The following is a 17,128-nucleotide window of genomic DNA, read 5'->3' as shown; positions in this document are numbered from 1 at the left end:
GATCCAGAATGAATTCAGGATCATGTTTGACCTGAAAATGCTGACAGAGTTCAAAGATTAGCATGATCTATCTTTGAATCTGAGGAGAGCAAGCAGATATAGAAAATGTTTTAATTCATAGGTCATCACAATAGGAGTCAGTCATGCAAAAAAGGCACATAGACATACACGGATGACAAGACAGTTCACAAAGAGTGAGGAATCAAATGTGAGCCCTATGTTTGTAATTCTTCTCCCTGCTGCCATCTTTCTCTTGGTTTGTATTGTAGTGTTAGTACAGAAAGTCATACTCCCTGACACCTTTTCAAGAAATACTAAAATGTCTTCCTGCCTCTTCCAACAAGGCAGCAACTAGCAAAAAACTATTGTTTTTTTTCAGTAATCCATGACACCACTGATCTCAATTCAATAAATTAATTCAGGACTTAGTCTATCAATCAATCTCCACTTGATGAACAAAAATATGACAGAAAAAGAGTATGTGAGCATTTTTGAGGGTATTTGTTAGCAATCTCAGGGAGACTCTTCCTAGTATGGTTTGGTTTTAGAATCACATGCTGTTCCTAAGTGAAGAGTTCCTTGATGGCATTTATGTTTAATAAACTGAAGATCTTTATAAGGATTCAGTCATGGGATTTCTCCTAACATTAGCAGAAGAGACATAACCAGCCTGTGGAAGGTTGCTGTTCTTTGAACCTTATCCCACCATGAAAGAACTGAGCCTAAAGCAATAAAACTTAAGAAATGCAGACAAGCATTGTCATTACAGTCTCATTTTCCCCAGTGAAAAAGCTTTTTTTTTTTTCAAGGGTTCTTAATATTTGAGGTTGCTACAGATTGGCAAAGCAAAAGCATGTTAAATACAACAATTTGGTTTATATTACGTACCAAGTAGAGTATTCACAATCTTGCTATATACAGTTATCTAGAGTTTAGAAATTTTGGGTTCTTTCCCATCTCAAGGGAACGGGTTCGCTATTTTTTGCATGAAAGTCTCCTATCACTGGAACACATACTACAACATACAACGTTGGTTCAACACTGATAAGCCAATATTATCTTGCACAGATGTTTTATTGTTTAGGATGGGAAGCAATTCATGTTTTTGCTTACCAGTGCTCTAGAAAGGACTGCTCAATCAATATTTTATACCACTTTTTCTTCCAAACAGACTTTGAAATTGCTAGAACTGGTATCTCAGTGCACAGCTGTCAAGTGGAATTGTAAAGTAAGAGAGTCAACTGCTAAATGACTATACTTAATAAAGACAGGGTTGAATTGAAGAACAAAACAGCGGTCAGCAGAAGTGTTTCTAGATGCTGCTGGCACATTTAAACCCAAGCATATTTACAAAAAGGAGAAACATTCTGCAGCATATTCTGGCAGATATCCTAATTTTCAAGTAAGGAGGGACTGCACTGACTTACTAGCCTGTGTTATGCGCAATTTCAAAAGCAGGTGCAAAGGCAAAATATTCCATTATACAAGACTATTCTATTATATACCAGTTTTCAATAATAGCTATTATGGGTTACAATACTGTAGTGTATTGGGGTCATCACATCTTGTTTCCCTTACCTCCTATAATTTAATTTTGTGGCTGAGCCATGCTGGAAGGACAGGACTCAGGGATGCAGTTACTGTATAGCTACTTTATAGCACTGATAGGGATCCCTGCTGACTGCTGGCTGCATGGCTGGTCCCACTGCCCTATCCCCATCTCCAAAGTGATGAGAAAGGCACAATCTGAATGCTGGAATCCTTACTCACATGCTGAATATGGGTATAGCCATATGACAAAGTCAATGTTTCTGTCAGTAAGTGACAAATGCTGATCTGGTCTTTTGACAGTAAATTACACTGCCCACCCTCCACCTTCCTCCCATGCTTAGATATGCAGGTGCTAGATGTAATTTTGCCATTTCAGGGACATGTGTTCAGTCATATGGTAAGATATGAGTGAGGAGTATTTGGGAATGACAGTGGCAGGAAACGGCTGCTGGTCAGAGGAACCAAGCTATTCTGGTGGGCTGGGCAGGACTTCCAGAGGGATACCCACCTTTGCTTTATATAAAGTGGTTTTCCCAATGATTATTATTCCATTTCTCATTTCATTGAGAGCACATTCATATGTGCACACACAAATGACTGAATAATTTAGGTTTAAAGGGACCTCTGGAGATCATCTGGTCCAAACTCCCACTCAAAGCTTAGATCAGGACCTCCAACTCAACACCCCTGCAAAGTACTTGTCTGAATTAGTGCCAACACAGGGAAAGCAGAAAGGCTGAACAGCAATGCACTACAAAGAGGAACATGAGGCAATGTGTGTGCAGGTTGTGATGGTTTCATAGGTGCTTTATATGAGACAAGGCCTGTGCAAGTGGGAAATACCATAACTTCTCAGTCTATAATGACACTGCAATAGGGGAAAGTCTAGGAGCATTTTGCAGCTGTTTTGAAAAATTACAGACTTTTCAGTAAATTGTCTGAAAGTGAGAAATTACATCTTATTTCTTCAAAGCCTTAAGTATTGTTCTCCCTATCCAGAGGCCAGCAGGAAGGGAAGAGTTGGAACCGGACCAGAGTGGCTTGGGAGCAAAGCTTCGGTACCAGGATTTTAGCACTTTCTTTCTTGCATGTGCTTGATAGTTTCCAGGTCTAGTTTGATTTCTGTCGGTTAGGAGGACATAATGCAATTCCAGATAAACAGGAATCCTGAACGTGAACTAACAGCTCCAACAGAAAGGCTAGTTAGGAGCATAATAGGTTGCTAATAAATGTGTGTGGTTTACTACCTGCCAGAGCACAGACCTCCCTGTGGGAACAGCACTACCAGGAAGTAGAAAACTGCCTTTATTTGCATTCAGTGAATGACAAAGGGCGAAGAGGAGGCAGATAAACACACCAACACCCTGCAGACCTCTCCAGCAACAGCCCATAGACAAAGAGCTTCAATCACATGGAGATATTCTTTCACAACAGCCTTAACTCCATCTTTTAAACACTTAACAGTTCTCCAAGTGGGAAGCTAAAATAAGACCAGCTTTTACTGGCTTCACAATCGATAACTCAGAACAGTTTAGGTGAACTGTAATAATTAGTAACAAATCAATATGGCTTAATTAGAAAAAGTGATGTCTTGCTGGCTACTAAATTTCCTGGTGCCATTACATCTATAGCATCCTACTGATAGAAGGACCCTAGAGAAAAGTTCAGGTGACCAGAAAAAGAATGAAATATTTAGTCTCCTACCACAGTCTGGATTCATCTGAGGTTAATGACAGATATATACACTATACATGGGATGAGTCACTGGAAAATTCACCATATGCAGAGGCTCTGCATCTCATTTAAACCATTCAGCACAGGTGTAAAACTCATTCCAAATACCATCTCAACCTGTCAGAAATTCCTCTCTTAAAGATATGATTGACTCGATATCCTGAACTTAAACTTCAGCTCTGACAGTACAGCTACAGGAATTTAAATAAATTTGACATTTCCATAAGCTGTGATGGTTGTAATGTTAGAGCTATTCATATACCTGAATAATTTGTAAAATAAAAGTGAATTATCTTACCTGCAGTGTCAACGCTGCTCTTGCTGGACACAATTTTCAACATCATCTTCTCACTAAAGTAATAAAAAGATGAATAATAATTTTAGCTTACTAACATTGAAACTATACTGAAGTTTATATTTAGCAAATTAAATGGCCTTGTCTAGCATACATATTTTAAATTTATATCACCAGTCAGTTGTTTGGGTTTTTTTAAATCACCTCTTTATACAAGTTAAGCAAGGAATGGAGTACAAGCAGTAGAAAGCATAGAGATGTAGCTACATTAATTCTTTTTAACACAAAGAAGAGTAATGCAGTTAATCTCCATCTATAATCTGTCATATTCTTCCTCTCTGCCTAGCATTCTCATGGAGATGATAAAGATATTTAAAAATGATTGAGCAATCAGGTTTTTTTTTTACTATTACATTCAAATATTATTTTTGTTGATTGATTACTAAAATCATTACAGATGAATTCTGTTTTTACCTAGAAGCATCTTTGCTATTACTTGTATTTGGCCCTTTAAAAAGCGCAGACTGAACAAGACCAGTTAAACTGGCAATCTGTTTCTCCATGGCTTGTATCCTCTCTCTGTAAGACAAGAGAACCGTTTGTTAAAGCCAGATATATTCGCTTTCAGACTTGTTTTTCTAGGTGAATGATTACCACAAGATTGGAAAGACACTACAGAGTTTGTGCAAAGGCCCATGGGTACCAGTTTGCATACACCTTATTGCAACCACTTACCGTATCTTTGTTTGGATAGCTTTGGCATGGTAACAGACAATAAAAAAAGACATCTGCTTAGTTAAAACGAACAAAACAAACCACCACCAGGACAATAAACTTGTAATGATCTCACAAGGCAGGCACCTAAAACAATCTAATGCCTCTTGGAACTAGTGAAAAACTTCTTTTTCAGCACTACATATATTTTCTCTTTTACCTACACTGATCCAATAATTTTGCCTGTACCTAAGGTTTCAGGATTAAAGACTTTACACTTCTTCTTGATACTATTTTTACTTTCCCCAAACCCAGGATTTTTGTCTGTGAAGCACTTAATCTGCCCAAGCTGACTACTTTCCAGCCCAAATCCTTTGCACCTGACATCACAACTGTCTGCCCTGGAAAGGACAGAAATGTGACAGAGAGGCACAGGACACCAAATGCAGACTGTACAGCAATAATATAATAAAACAGATTTGCTTTCATGCACATATCCTGAGAAATTCCTGAAAAGCAGAAGAAAAAAGACAAAGAGGAACTACAATAGGTATGTTCAGTCCTTTCTACAGGGACCAAAGATTACTAAACAACAGCAACCATGACATTTTTTGGATTGGAAGGCTAACATTTCTGTGTTTATCTGTTTGCATACAAATGCATATATTAGTCGGGTACCAGGGGATTTCCTCAGTGGGCTCCAAAATGGCCTTTTACTCACACAGCTGCCTACTTACATGTGCCAGTATGTCAATGACACACCACAACACAGACACACATCAGTATGGGACTTTCTGAAAAGGTATCCCTATGTGCCAGCAGTTAAAGTGTCTGGGAAGACACACAAAAGCAAATGCTAACAGTGGGTTGTGATTTTGGAAGGTGACTTGGAACAAAACTTGTCAAAAAGCAAGTGACTAAGCAGCAGTGACTGATGAAAGAAGATGGGACAGACACACTCAAATACAGACTCAGCCTGCTGTAGGGCCCATCCATCGACACTGCTGCATCCTGGGCACATGGGAGCAGCAAAAGTCTAGTCACCCTCAGCTTCAGTTGCTGTTCGGTGGCCAAAGCAACAATGCCAATCAATAAGGGTCATACAAACTCAAATGCAGGTACCAATATCAGGCAAAGCAAGCTGACACAACACAAAGTGAGTAGCCAGCCTTCATTGCAGCTAGATGGATTAACCAGGCTAATTATTTCATTCACATTCAGAGATTGAATGAGGTTTGCTGGGATAGCATGCAGATACCACAGCCAGGAGAGACTCTGAGACACCCAGAAGCTGAGAAAACAGGACAGCAAAACAAGTAATGAGATGCTAACAGACACAAGCAGGGAAGAAAGTGGTCAGTCAGTCCCCAGCCAACAGACGTGTTCTTATTGCGATTTAATACAGTGTGTGCATCTTACTTTCCTGTCTGCACGCTGAAAGGTATTTTGAATGGTGATGAAAAGACTAGTGAATCTGACCTAATTAATTTCAAACCAAGAAATACGTTACAGAATTTCCACTATTACAAGTTTTAAAATAAGAAACTGGTTCAGACTACAGTAACTTTTGGAATGAAAACAAGTACTAAAACCCAGGGATAAATACATTCTAACAAACTTTTATACAGTATTTTTGACACTTAATAATGAAAACCTTTTTTTCCCTGATAATCATCACAAAACCTTCCTATAACTAAACTCAACTGGAAGTCTATCTGTTTTACCAATTCATAAATATGATGTTTTTTCCATCCCACATTCAATAATCTGGAAACAATTTTCTGCTTCAAAAGAGATTATGGCTACACAAAGCTGATCTTGTCCTTTGCCATGAAATCTAGGAAAATATGTTGTTAAGAGGGAGCGGGATGTTCCAGAGATAGGAGATGATGAAAAACGAATGAAATACTGGAATCAATTGCAAAGAGCACATTATTTTTCATATGGTAAAAGCATTAAGAATGTGAAGAATCTATATGTGCTCTGGAGTTACTCTGTTAGAAACAAGGCAGGATTTTTCCTGTAACCATTTCACTGTAATACCCAGACTTCTTCTGGCCATCAGCACCAAACATTTCAAAAACAGGTGTCTGAAAAGAGGCGCCTTTTAGGCATTAAATAAAACAATTTGATTTTCGGAGGCGAGGCGGTCTGAGTGGTGGGAGGCAGCATGCTCCAGCACGGGCAGGGACGGATGCGGATAGCCTGGTGGTTGGGGCCGTGACGTTGGCTGACATGGCTGGGAGGGCTGGTGGCCTAGTCCTGTTGCCTGTCACACGGCCCCAAAGGAGCAGGGACAGAGTCTGCAGCCAACCCCTTCCCCTCTGGCTTCCCTGTGAAGGGCTGGAGTAGCCTCAGCTCCGGGAGGGAGAAAATGAATGCCTCCTCAGCCTGTGCCAGGCCAGGGTCTACCAGGGATGCCAGCACCACCATGACAACTGTACATTTTTGGTTCTTAACATTGAATTTTCTACCTCTCGCAGCACTCTCTGCTGTGGAGAGGAAAGGTGGGGGAACAGCCTGCCCTGGCAGCCCTCCCTGTACGGGGCAGGCTGGGGTCCCATGGATGGGGCAGGCCAGGGTTCCCACAGTAAGGGCAGAACAAGGCTCCCAGGGAACAGGACAGGTCGGCACTCCAGTGACACGGGGCAGGCCAGGGTCCCTGTGGGCAGGTCAGGCTGGGATGTGGAGTATTATGAGAGAGGGTCAGGCAGAACAAAACGCAGTGGCCTCTTTGCTGGTGGTGGTAGCACAAGAAGACCCAACCCCATCTCTGCTCCCAGATTAATTTCCCAGATAAAGCTACAATTCTCCACCACCCAGGAAGTGCAGGGAGGGTCCTTTCTACAACAGTTGGGGAAGAAATGCCTATTTTATCAGCCTCTGCACAGAAAGGCATTGTTTCACATTGTTTTCCTGTGAATGCTGGGAGAGTCAGAGGTGGCAGCATGGCGAGGGAGGAAAGGAAGGGGCCAAGGTCAGAAGTGACGCCCAGCCCAGCAAGTCTCTCCCTCAGACTTGGCTTTAAAGGCTTTTCACAGACCTCGGCCAGCAAGGCAGGCACAGGCCACTTGCCAGCACTGTTCTACCCAGCAGCCACCTCTGGGCCACGGTTTGTCCTGGCACTGGACACTGCCTTAGCACCCTGCTCCCCAAATTCAGCAAAGCAAAGCAAGCCCTTGCTTCTCTAGGGACTGTGCATTGATACATTAGATTTCATCACCAGATTTCTTCCTTACAGCTTCACTGAGGTTTCATGTAATTCCCTCTACTGCAATTAACTGGAAGTAATGCCAAGAAGGGTACAGCATATTGCTGAATTGATTTCCACTTGTCACAGCAATGCTACTTAAGCGTGACTCGCATGTTACTTCCCTTTCCTGGGGACATCTTTCATATTCACATCACTGAGAAGATACTTCATACAGACACAGAATAAAACTGGGCTATGTAACTGTTCATTCATGTTCCTAGGCTGTACAGAGCCTCATCCATACCAGATGTACTCAAATACCAAGTCTGCACCATGAACTAATTTGCACACCTTCCTGGAGAAAAATTTGCAATGACTTCATATTTTATAATTAAACCCCAAGCGAAGTCAGTATAGCAATCAAAAGAGGATCAGAGACACAGAAATACACATTGCTTTCTGTATTACCCTATGAGGGAAACATTTCATTATAATTTTTTTTATCTCACTGAGAAAAGAGAGGAAATAGGAATAGGTTGTCTTTCTCAATGGCTTCCCTAGAACTGAAGGTGTCTCAGTCAGACTTTATTCCAAAGTCCCTCAAAAGAGCTGGAAAGGTGGGAACCAAAGACCAGTAGAACTCTTCTGCACTCTTCTCTCTTCTAAGGGAAGATACACACAGGTGAGTATTTCACTCTCCTAAGAAGATTAAATTCAATCTTTCTGCTAGTTTGGAGCTAAAGAGAAAAAAGGAAGCTCTGAAGCACTGCCAGCTGTGATACTACGTGACCTCTTATCCAAGAGTCTGCATCTCATCTTCCTACAAAGAGCTCCTCTAACAGAAGGAAGCCAAAATACAGTTTATCTTTCCTCCATCCTGCATCAGTCATTTGCATTAATCTTTTTCTGCCTGGTTATTCAACACCTTTCACAAAGGAAGATGCAATTTTGGCCCTGTGGAAAGTGTCTGAGAGTATATCTGCAAAGCTCCCCTTACACAATTCTCAGTGCATTGCTGATGGAGTCTCTCACGGTTCCTGCCTTTTCATGGCTTTGTATGGCCATTTTTCCTAATGTACAGAGAGTCCATCCATACTTCAACATATCAAACAATAAAGTACTTTAGTGGTGGAAAGACTATCTGATAATCTACAGTTGGCCATTGAACGTTAGTACTGAACTGCAAGCCATGAGCCATGAATGTGATCATTTTTGCTCAGTCCAACCATCATCTTTTCTCACTAATCACTAATGTGGCATAACAAGAAGAGGACAAAAGTTGTGTTCAGGCAGAAGAGAACCACAGTACACTCCTGAGAAAAAATGTTCTTTTATCTTGCTATTCTAAGGATTGTGTTTTAGTGAGTAGCAGCATTAATTATATACGCATTCAGCACTTCAAATAACCTAAAATTTTGCAACATGTCATAAATGCAAAGACTGAAAGCTAAACAGTAGTTAATTGAATGCACTTTTGGATAAACAGCTTCTTTCCCAATTTATCAACATTTAAATATCTGTTTTGCCTGTAGTAACTTCCAAAGGTAATGGAGTAATTTTCTTCAACAAAACCAGGACACAGTCAATGAGAGGTCTTATCTGCTATAAGTACACAACATATTCTGATAAATTACACAGATATCTCAGTGGATATCTGGACTGGAAAAACTGAAGGAGAATTAACAAGGAAAGAGAGATTCAGTTTTACTTCTGACATTGTCACTCTCCATTTCAATCTTTTCTCTGACTTATACGTAAATTTGCACTGTCCTGAGGTTGTGGCAGTGCTACTTCAAGGTAATTTTCACAAAGGCACGGCACAAGAGATGTTTTCTTTGCTCACAGCACACTCCACTAGAGACTAAAGGAAGAACAGTGCTGAGTTGATGGGTTTGGTGCCTGCAGGGTCCTCAACCTACTCCTGAATGAGTCAGGATGTAGAGTCTCTCTTGTCACAGTGCACAAATGCAAAAGACCTCACTCCCCAGTACCCCCAAGACTAAGAGATCCTCAATCTGCCCACACTTGACACCTTCTGCATGCAGGCTGACTGAACACCCTGCCATGTGCTGTCTGTGGCCTGGCTCTTAGGCTCTTGGCATCAGCAAGTACACAATATGCACAACAGAGCAGCATACACTACATTTTACCATGCGTGGAAGCAAATGAATTCAGCCCTAACTCTCCAGTCCCCAAAATATTCTTACTCACAGAAGCAAGCCCAGCTGTACTGCTTATGGGTGTAAACTGTAAGTCCTATACAACAAGGTACAGGGTACCTTTCTGCCATTATATACATCACTCTTCAGGTGTTCGTGGTAACCTTGTAACAATTCAGCCCCTGCTGAAGCAGGAAAAGAGCGCCTCAACCTGTATAACCCCTTGTTTAGTTTAGTACAGTTTCAACAGTGTTTGCTTTCAAAGTTTATGAAATTATTACAAAACTAAATTAAGGCTTAGAGCATTTTGTATCTGTAGAACTCAACCCAATTCTTAAATTGCAGTGGTTAGGAGACACACCAATTTGCATGAATTGCATTTGGTATTTACAAATATTTTTTAGAAAGTCACACTTCCTCAAGGTTGAAAAAAACCACAACTCATAAGGACAGCTTTCATAATGATTCTTTCAGTGCCATGTGACTAATACACACCACGCTAAATTTTAAGGTCATGTATTTATTTGGAAGTACAATTAGGCAAGTGCTGTTTTCTTCACTGTTAATATATTCTGGGACCAGGACTAAAACTGCTGGTGCAAAACTCCCTTTTAAGGAGCTGCAGAACTATCAGTATAGTTGCTCTTTATCCATTCACAAACACACAGCCTTGTGCATTTCTGTGTAGCTGAGTGAGCAGCTGAGACGCCCAGAGGGGAGAAAGGAAGTTGCACAAATTGAACAATTGTTGGTGCGGTTCCTTATTTTCAACCTCCTACTAGGAACTTTGTAAAATTTTCAATCTGAAAATGGATTGGAACTGGCAAATTTCCTTCAAATTATTTCCCAGTTTTAATAATGGAAGCTTGAAATGAAATTTCAGGTACCTGCAACTTTCTCTTGGAAACAGATAGATAAAAATCATATTTCACTGCCCCTAGATTGTAATATGCCCTAACTCACACTCTTATGTCAACATAACTACCAAGCTATAAGCCTGTAATTTTTGTGGATGGCTGATTTTCTTCATTTCCTTCAATTTTTTCCCCATCAATGGACCTCGAAATGCTTTTTTTTCTGGCCAAGCATGGTAAGAGGCAACTAATTCTTGAGCAAGTTGCTCAGATGGAGGGGAAGTCTGGGGGCTATAGAAAGCTCCAGATCTTCCCAGTGGTTAAGGCAGTCAGCAGTTACCTTTGGCCTCTGTGAGCTCAGCATTTTCCAGCTATTCATCCTCACTTCCCTAAAGAGCTCTATAAAAGTTAACAGCACAAACAATACGCTAGAGATTAACACAGCTCGTATAAATACACAGCAACCGCCTGGCAGCGTAATGATTTTTCTCTCCTAGGGCAGGGTCTATGGTAGGAGAAACCTTCACAGACCTTTGCATAAAATCTGGTCCTTAAAAAGACAGGAGAGATTGTTGTCAGCACACAAAAGTTAGAAACAGTCAGGTCACCGACTAGTTGTGATGCTGGAAAAATCATTGGGAACAGCATTCGTGTTTCAATTTCTTCCCTGGGACAGACTTGCTCTTCTCAGCAGTTTTGCCTCAAGGAGCATTATTGTAAACAACTGTCCTATTTTTATGCAAATTCATGTTCTACAGGAGATAGGACAGTAATGATAAATACTTCCCATTTCCTAACACTAGATGAGAAAAACTTCACTCCATAAAGAACCAAAATTGTAATATCAGAGTGTCATTCTTAACGGGGGTGAAATATATTCCCTTATTAACAGGAACAGAACATCATTTGTTCTTGTAACATGATCTGGTTGTCTGGAAAGAAAAATCCTAGTTAATCATTTTATTTTATTATATTTTTTCCAATGACTGAAATTTACACAAATGAAAATAACTAGGGATCCATCATGAGTTGACAATACTTTCAAATTAATAATGGGTGGTGTCCCATCTCCTCTAAATTACTAACTACCTTGACAGACAGCTAATAAACACAGCAGCAGACTCCTACACATTACATTGTCCCCTGGGTGTTAAACGACAAAGGATATGCAGATTAGGAACATTTTCTATTTGCATAAATTAAGCCCCAACTCTGCCTTACCTTGTCTCCTTGTCCTTGGGCATGGTAGGTGACCCATAGCCAAAAGCCTGCTTGTCGGCTGGAGAGGGCATTGCCTCGGCCATGCCCGGGAGGCCGACAGCACTCCGTGCTTTCGCATCCACAAACACAGGCGGTCCTGGCTCCTTTTTGAAGGACTGGCGGCTGGGGGAAGACCTGTCAGGCTGGATGGTGTGGTGGGGAATGTGAGTGCCATGGTGAGGATGAATATCGACCATTCTCATGTCAGCCACCCTGTGGGGCGAGGCAGGAGGTGTTTTAGAGCCGAGAGTGGGCAAATGGCTCTCCGTGTACCTCCGTGACTTTTGTCTGTACAAGGACTGCTCCAGCATTTCAGGCTGCATTGAAGGGTTGCAGTAAGTGCTTGATGACCTCATGGCACTGCGATGGTAGGCTACAATGTGATCGGGGACATCGAGGGGGTGTCCGGAGTGCGGTGCAGCCACACTCATCCTCCCCTCATGAAACAAGTAGGGGTCACCGTACAGACCTTCATTTCGGATCAGGGTAAGGTTTTTGCTACTCATGTCCTCATCTGGCTTCACGTCCCGTCTCTCCAAAATGGCGCTTGGGCTGGGCGATATGGAGCGCGAGGCTGGCATGCTGGAGAGACGGTCCCTGGGGATGGTGGCATTGCCTGGCACACCCATGGGCCGGCCCCCACCATAGGGAATCCTGGACGGAGAGGGAGGCATGGAGTGGGGCACCGGGGTGGAGGGTGGAGAGCTGGGCATCGCATGCAGAGGGTGCGTGGCAGATCCAGGGCGGGAACCGCTTGGGCCATCTCGTCCTGTATAAGCAATTTCCCTCTGCATCTGAAAACAAAAGGAAAAACATATAAGACATAAAATTACTGAATGAGCAAAACATGATGTGGGCTGTCTATGGAAAATAAGGAAATAAAACCAAACCCTCAAGACAAAATAATTTGACATCTGGGTAAATAGAACACTTTGGGACCTCAGGACCTAAAGAAAACAACAGCATACTATAAACAGAAATAAAATAGGCTGCATGTTAAAGGAATATGAGAGTTTTAAAAGGGCTTTTACTTATGCAAATACCATCTTACTCTAATCTGATTGTCACAGTTACTGAAGCTGAAATCAGGGGTTTCAGTGACAGGTGTTCCAAGTACATGTAGCCAGTAACAGACTCACAGTTTATTGATCAGATACACAGCCTGGAGTTCACTGATTCCAAAGCAAGAAAAAAATGCTGATGCTCTAGCATCACAAACACATCTGAAGTCCTTAGACAAGAGAAATAAATATTGGCATATTTTCACTGTAGGGTTTAGTCTTTTACTAATAACTTGATGTGATCTTTATTAAATAAAGGATACACAAAGCGAAGAAGAACAACACAGACGTTTATTGACCGCAACACGGTCAAGTTGCATGAAGACACTTTGACCCTATAAAACATGTGCCACTGCAAAGATAACAGTGCTTGAGAGGGTTTTATCATAGCTTTGTAAGGAGCTGTAAGGAATGAGCAAGCAAGGAAAAGAAAGGGAAAAGATCCATACCAAAGCATTAGTGCTTTGTTAAGAGAGGCCTTGGCAAAAATTTGCAATGGATACGTGTGTTTTTGAGACTGTGGAATCTCACTCTGCCTGGCAATGACCTCTCTAGATGGCTGAACACTGTCAATGACAGGCACAGGAGAAATTCCCCCTCTAGCAAGCATCATGTGCCTGCTCTGGTGCCGTTAGGGTACGTTGGTCAAACAGGGAGATGAAAAAGTCCATCTAGGTCACCAACTACATAAGAAAGAAACTTACAGTTTCTAAAATTTGTGTTGACAATTGTATGTTCCCTCTCCATCACTTCCAAGGGATTGCAGAAAACTGTGCATCACCAAGCCCGATTCCACATTCCTTAAGTTACAGAGCGCGCACTGAGGTACAGTGGTCATTGCTGATCTGAAATCTACACAGTTTTTCTCCCCTCTCACTCCTTGCTTTGATAATGTGACTGGATTCATTGCAGCTACAGTGATCCATCGCAGATGAAGCAAGACATTATTCCTGCCCCACCACAGGTTTTTCCACTGGTAAGGGAATTGCAATGTTGGTATATAAACAATAGCTGTTCTTATCACAGCAGGTTCCATACTTGGGAATTATAAATGACGTTCCCCAGGGCCAGAGATCAACAGTCTGGAGTATCAGGTATCACAAAGAAGAAAGGAGAAAACCTGACTGTGGCAGCAGTAATAATAAATTAGTGTAACAGAACAAAGGAGTGCACTGGGATGGGTCATAAATGAGCCAGACAAAAATTATGAAGTCAGATGGGAACACGGGATATTTTTTTCATTTGCACAGAGAATTATTCTAGCCTGGAATTTAAAATAAAATATAACTAAAATATAACTAAACAGTATTAATCGCATTGTAAGTGGGCATTCAACATAGTTTTCTATTGGCTTGAAGTAACACTGCAACATACTGAGCTGTATTGTGTGTTCAGACTCTGCACCTGGGCCAGCAGAACAAAAAGACTCCTACTGACTTGAGCAGCTTTGGGATCATGCCTTCGGGGATAGGCAGCCACAGATGTTTTACACTGAGAGAAGAACCTAGAGAAAGAAAATCCTCCTGCATTTCTACTGTACAAGCTACACCATGCCCTGTTTAGTCACTTCAGATAAAGCTACAACAGATGGAATAGTATCTGGCACAGAAACCACAGACACTAGGATATGCTGGGTTGCAGTGAAAGGAAAATTCCAATGTTACCTTGTAGAGAGGAGAAAATTTCCATGGGAAGATTTGAAAACAACAGGTTTAATTTCCCTAACTTCTGGACTTCATATTATTGTGTATGCTCATTCATTTCTCCTAAGTTAAAGCAATCTGTCAAAGAAAAATTTCTGTTTTCTACCTTAAGATATTTAAGATGGAATACTTTAGGATGGAAATAATGGGGCTGAGTTACTGTTCAAAATCCTGTGCCTGAGTAATGATGTACATAACACTACTCACTTTCGTTTTAAAATAGTACTTGGAGTACACAGCCTCAATCAAGACCCTCTCGGGCCGGGCAGGGCACAAATGCCTGGGCAGCCAAACCCTTTCTGAAAAGTTCACTTTCTATTTTAAGCCAGGACTCAGGCCCTGGGTGGAGTGTGATGACAGGTAGAGCTGCTGGAGCCACAGAGTCTGGGGTGCCCAGGGCAGGTGCACTGGGACATAAGGGGCTGGGCAGGGACCTGAGTTGGTCACTGGCAGCCAGGAAGCCTTACTGGATGGATTACAGTGTCTTCTGCCACCTGGTTGGTATTTCCTCTCTTTCCACTTTTTTCTCTTCACCAAAATCTCCAGGTTATTTGCTAATGACAAGTTTAAAAATGTGAATGATGGTCTCTTCTTGCTTCTCATTTATACATCTTTTGTGTGATAGTCTACGAACACTACTCTCTCTCATATATACCCTACTTTCTGTGCTGTTTTTCTTCTGTCCTCCACCACAAGCTCCCCATGTTGCTACATAAAAACCTGTATTCTAATATCCAGGCTGTCTTGAGACACATGTTTGTGGACTTCGCATGACTCAGGGACAGAGAAAGAGGATATTGGGGTTATCTGAGACTCTAAATACTAGGTGCTATCACAGCCAATTGCTTTGAGGGCAAAAGGAAGAAGACTTTTTTTAGTACAAGCACAGGATCATGTGCTTTTCAACTGCAGGCAAGTAATATGTTTGCCTAAGGGTGTGGTTTTCTTTAGAATATAGCTCTTCCTTGTTCTTACTGCCTGTAGACCTTACATCCTTGAAATGGAAACTTGTCAATCCTTAGGTTAAAATATGGCAAACAGCTAGCAACAATTTCTGTATAAAACATTTGAGGGGAAAATACATCACTGAGAACCTTTCTGTAGTAAAAAAGATCACATGATGTTTAAACATCTCCTGTGGACGATTTTGGTCAGTCTAACAACACTTAAGTTTGTAAGATACTGATTTTTTTTTAAGCGTATTATCTATATACTAAAGAGTCAACATTATATAAAAATAGTTATGTTCTTTATTTCAAAGCTTGTTGGCTATATTTTGAAAATGCTTATGTGCACAAAGTCAGCAAACCAGTTATTCATCCACCCAAATGGATACAAAGAGCCTTGCTCCTGGTAGCTCACATAAAGGGCAAGCAGAGCCAGTCTCTCTGATCACAGCAGACAGGGCACATGGTGCTGTGCCTGCTTGCACACCAGGGCAATGCCAGCTAGCACCAGGCACCAAGCCTACCACTGATTCATTGGCACCACACCACCTCTGCATCTCTCCATGCAGCTGGATACCACAGGTACAGTCTGACTTAGGCCACTATCTGCTACCATCTCATAGCGAAACACGGGCCAAGGGAAAAGTAGGCCAGAGTTTCTGACCTGGCAGCCCTTCCCATTACTCTCCCAGGCCTCCTCTGTATCAGTAGAGAACCCAGCAACTGGCTTTGCCCCAAGGATTTCAGACTGCCAAAATACCTACACGGAGCATGTTCCCTAGATGGAGCTTATCCATGCACTCTCTTGGAGTCACCTGGGAGTTCCCAACAGACTTCATTAATCACCTCTCAGGCATGTGAAGCTGTTACTTTTCTTACTCTCCCTCTGACACCCTGCATTTCCCTGAGGAAACTGCACCTATGCTTCTAAAGCTGGCTCACCCAATATAAACAGAGGACACCTGCAAAGAATTTTATGGAGGCCTTGGGGAGTCTTTGATGAAAAAGCTACAAAAACACTAAGTACTGATACAATGCTGATAAAATAATTTGTTTGTAAAGAGACCTTTTATGGAAATTGCTCAATAGAAGAAAATCCTCTGAAGATTGAGGCAATTCTTAACTCTTCTAATGAGAAAGTACTTGATCAAAGAACCCTCAACCCAATAACAATATAATCTATTGGTTTGTTCTTTCTTAATAAAAATAGACAGCTTTACTGTACTAATTTTTCGAAAACCTCAGCTTAATCATTAGTTGCACTACATGATAACATTTCTATCATGAATGATCTTTCATTCAGGTTGGATTTGGACAGCTGAAAGCACAAATCCACTTTTGGAAAAAAACAATCATATTTATATGGTTTTAATATTTCTAAAATAAGATAATTTACAATACGAAATAGTGCACTTAAAAATTACAGAATTGGTAAACAGTTAAAATTAAAATTTTATGGATCTGTACCACAACAATCTGTCTGATGCCAAATCCTTTTGCTATGAGACATCATTGAGAGGTTGTCACACTTGTCTGTTCTTGCCTTCTCATAGAATACCCTCTAATTCCTATAAATTTTCCCAATCTCTTGGGTCATTACAGAAAAAAACCCATACTGGCTGGAGTTGTGGGTTCCTCCAGCTGCCCAATGCCATAC

General features: G+C 41.4%; 1 protein-coding gene across 22 annotated transcripts in view; it reads right to left on the bottom strand.

Annotated features, from left to right (window-relative positions):
* Positions 1-17,128, bottom strand: part of KIAA1217 (KIAA1217 ortholog) — a 338,228-nt gene that overhangs the window by 36,359 nt on the left and 284,741 nt on the right. For 16 of the 22 annotated variants that reach the window (XR_004359376.1, XM_032700657.1, XM_032700743.1 and 13 more), the window contains 3 exons: positions 11,722-12,554; positions 4,055-4,159; positions 3,584-3,636 (listed from right to left, as the gene is read on the bottom strand). Coding sequence is in view for 21 of the 22 variants with exons in the window: in XM_032700657.1 (XP_032556548.1) it covers positions 3,584-3,636; positions 4,055-4,159; positions 11,722-12,554 (991 nt within the window). In the remaining variant the exon portion in view is untranslated. The remainder of the gene's footprint in view (positions 1-3,583; positions 3,637-4,054; positions 4,160-11,721; positions 12,555-17,128) is intronic. The other 6 variants (XM_032700767.1, XM_032700746.1, XM_032700632.1 and 3 more) reach the window with 1 other exon arrangement.

Source organism: Chiroxiphia lanceolata, chromosome 1 (assembly GCF_009829145.1).
Source record: "Chiroxiphia lanceolata isolate bChiLan1 chromosome 1, bChiLan1.pri, whole genome shotgun sequence".
Classification (NCBI taxonomy): Eukaryota; Metazoa; Chordata; class Aves; order Passeriformes; family Pipridae; genus Chiroxiphia; species Chiroxiphia lanceolata.
The sequence above is the reverse complement of the archived record's forward strand: the minus strand, read 5'-3'. Positions and strand labels throughout refer to the sequence as shown.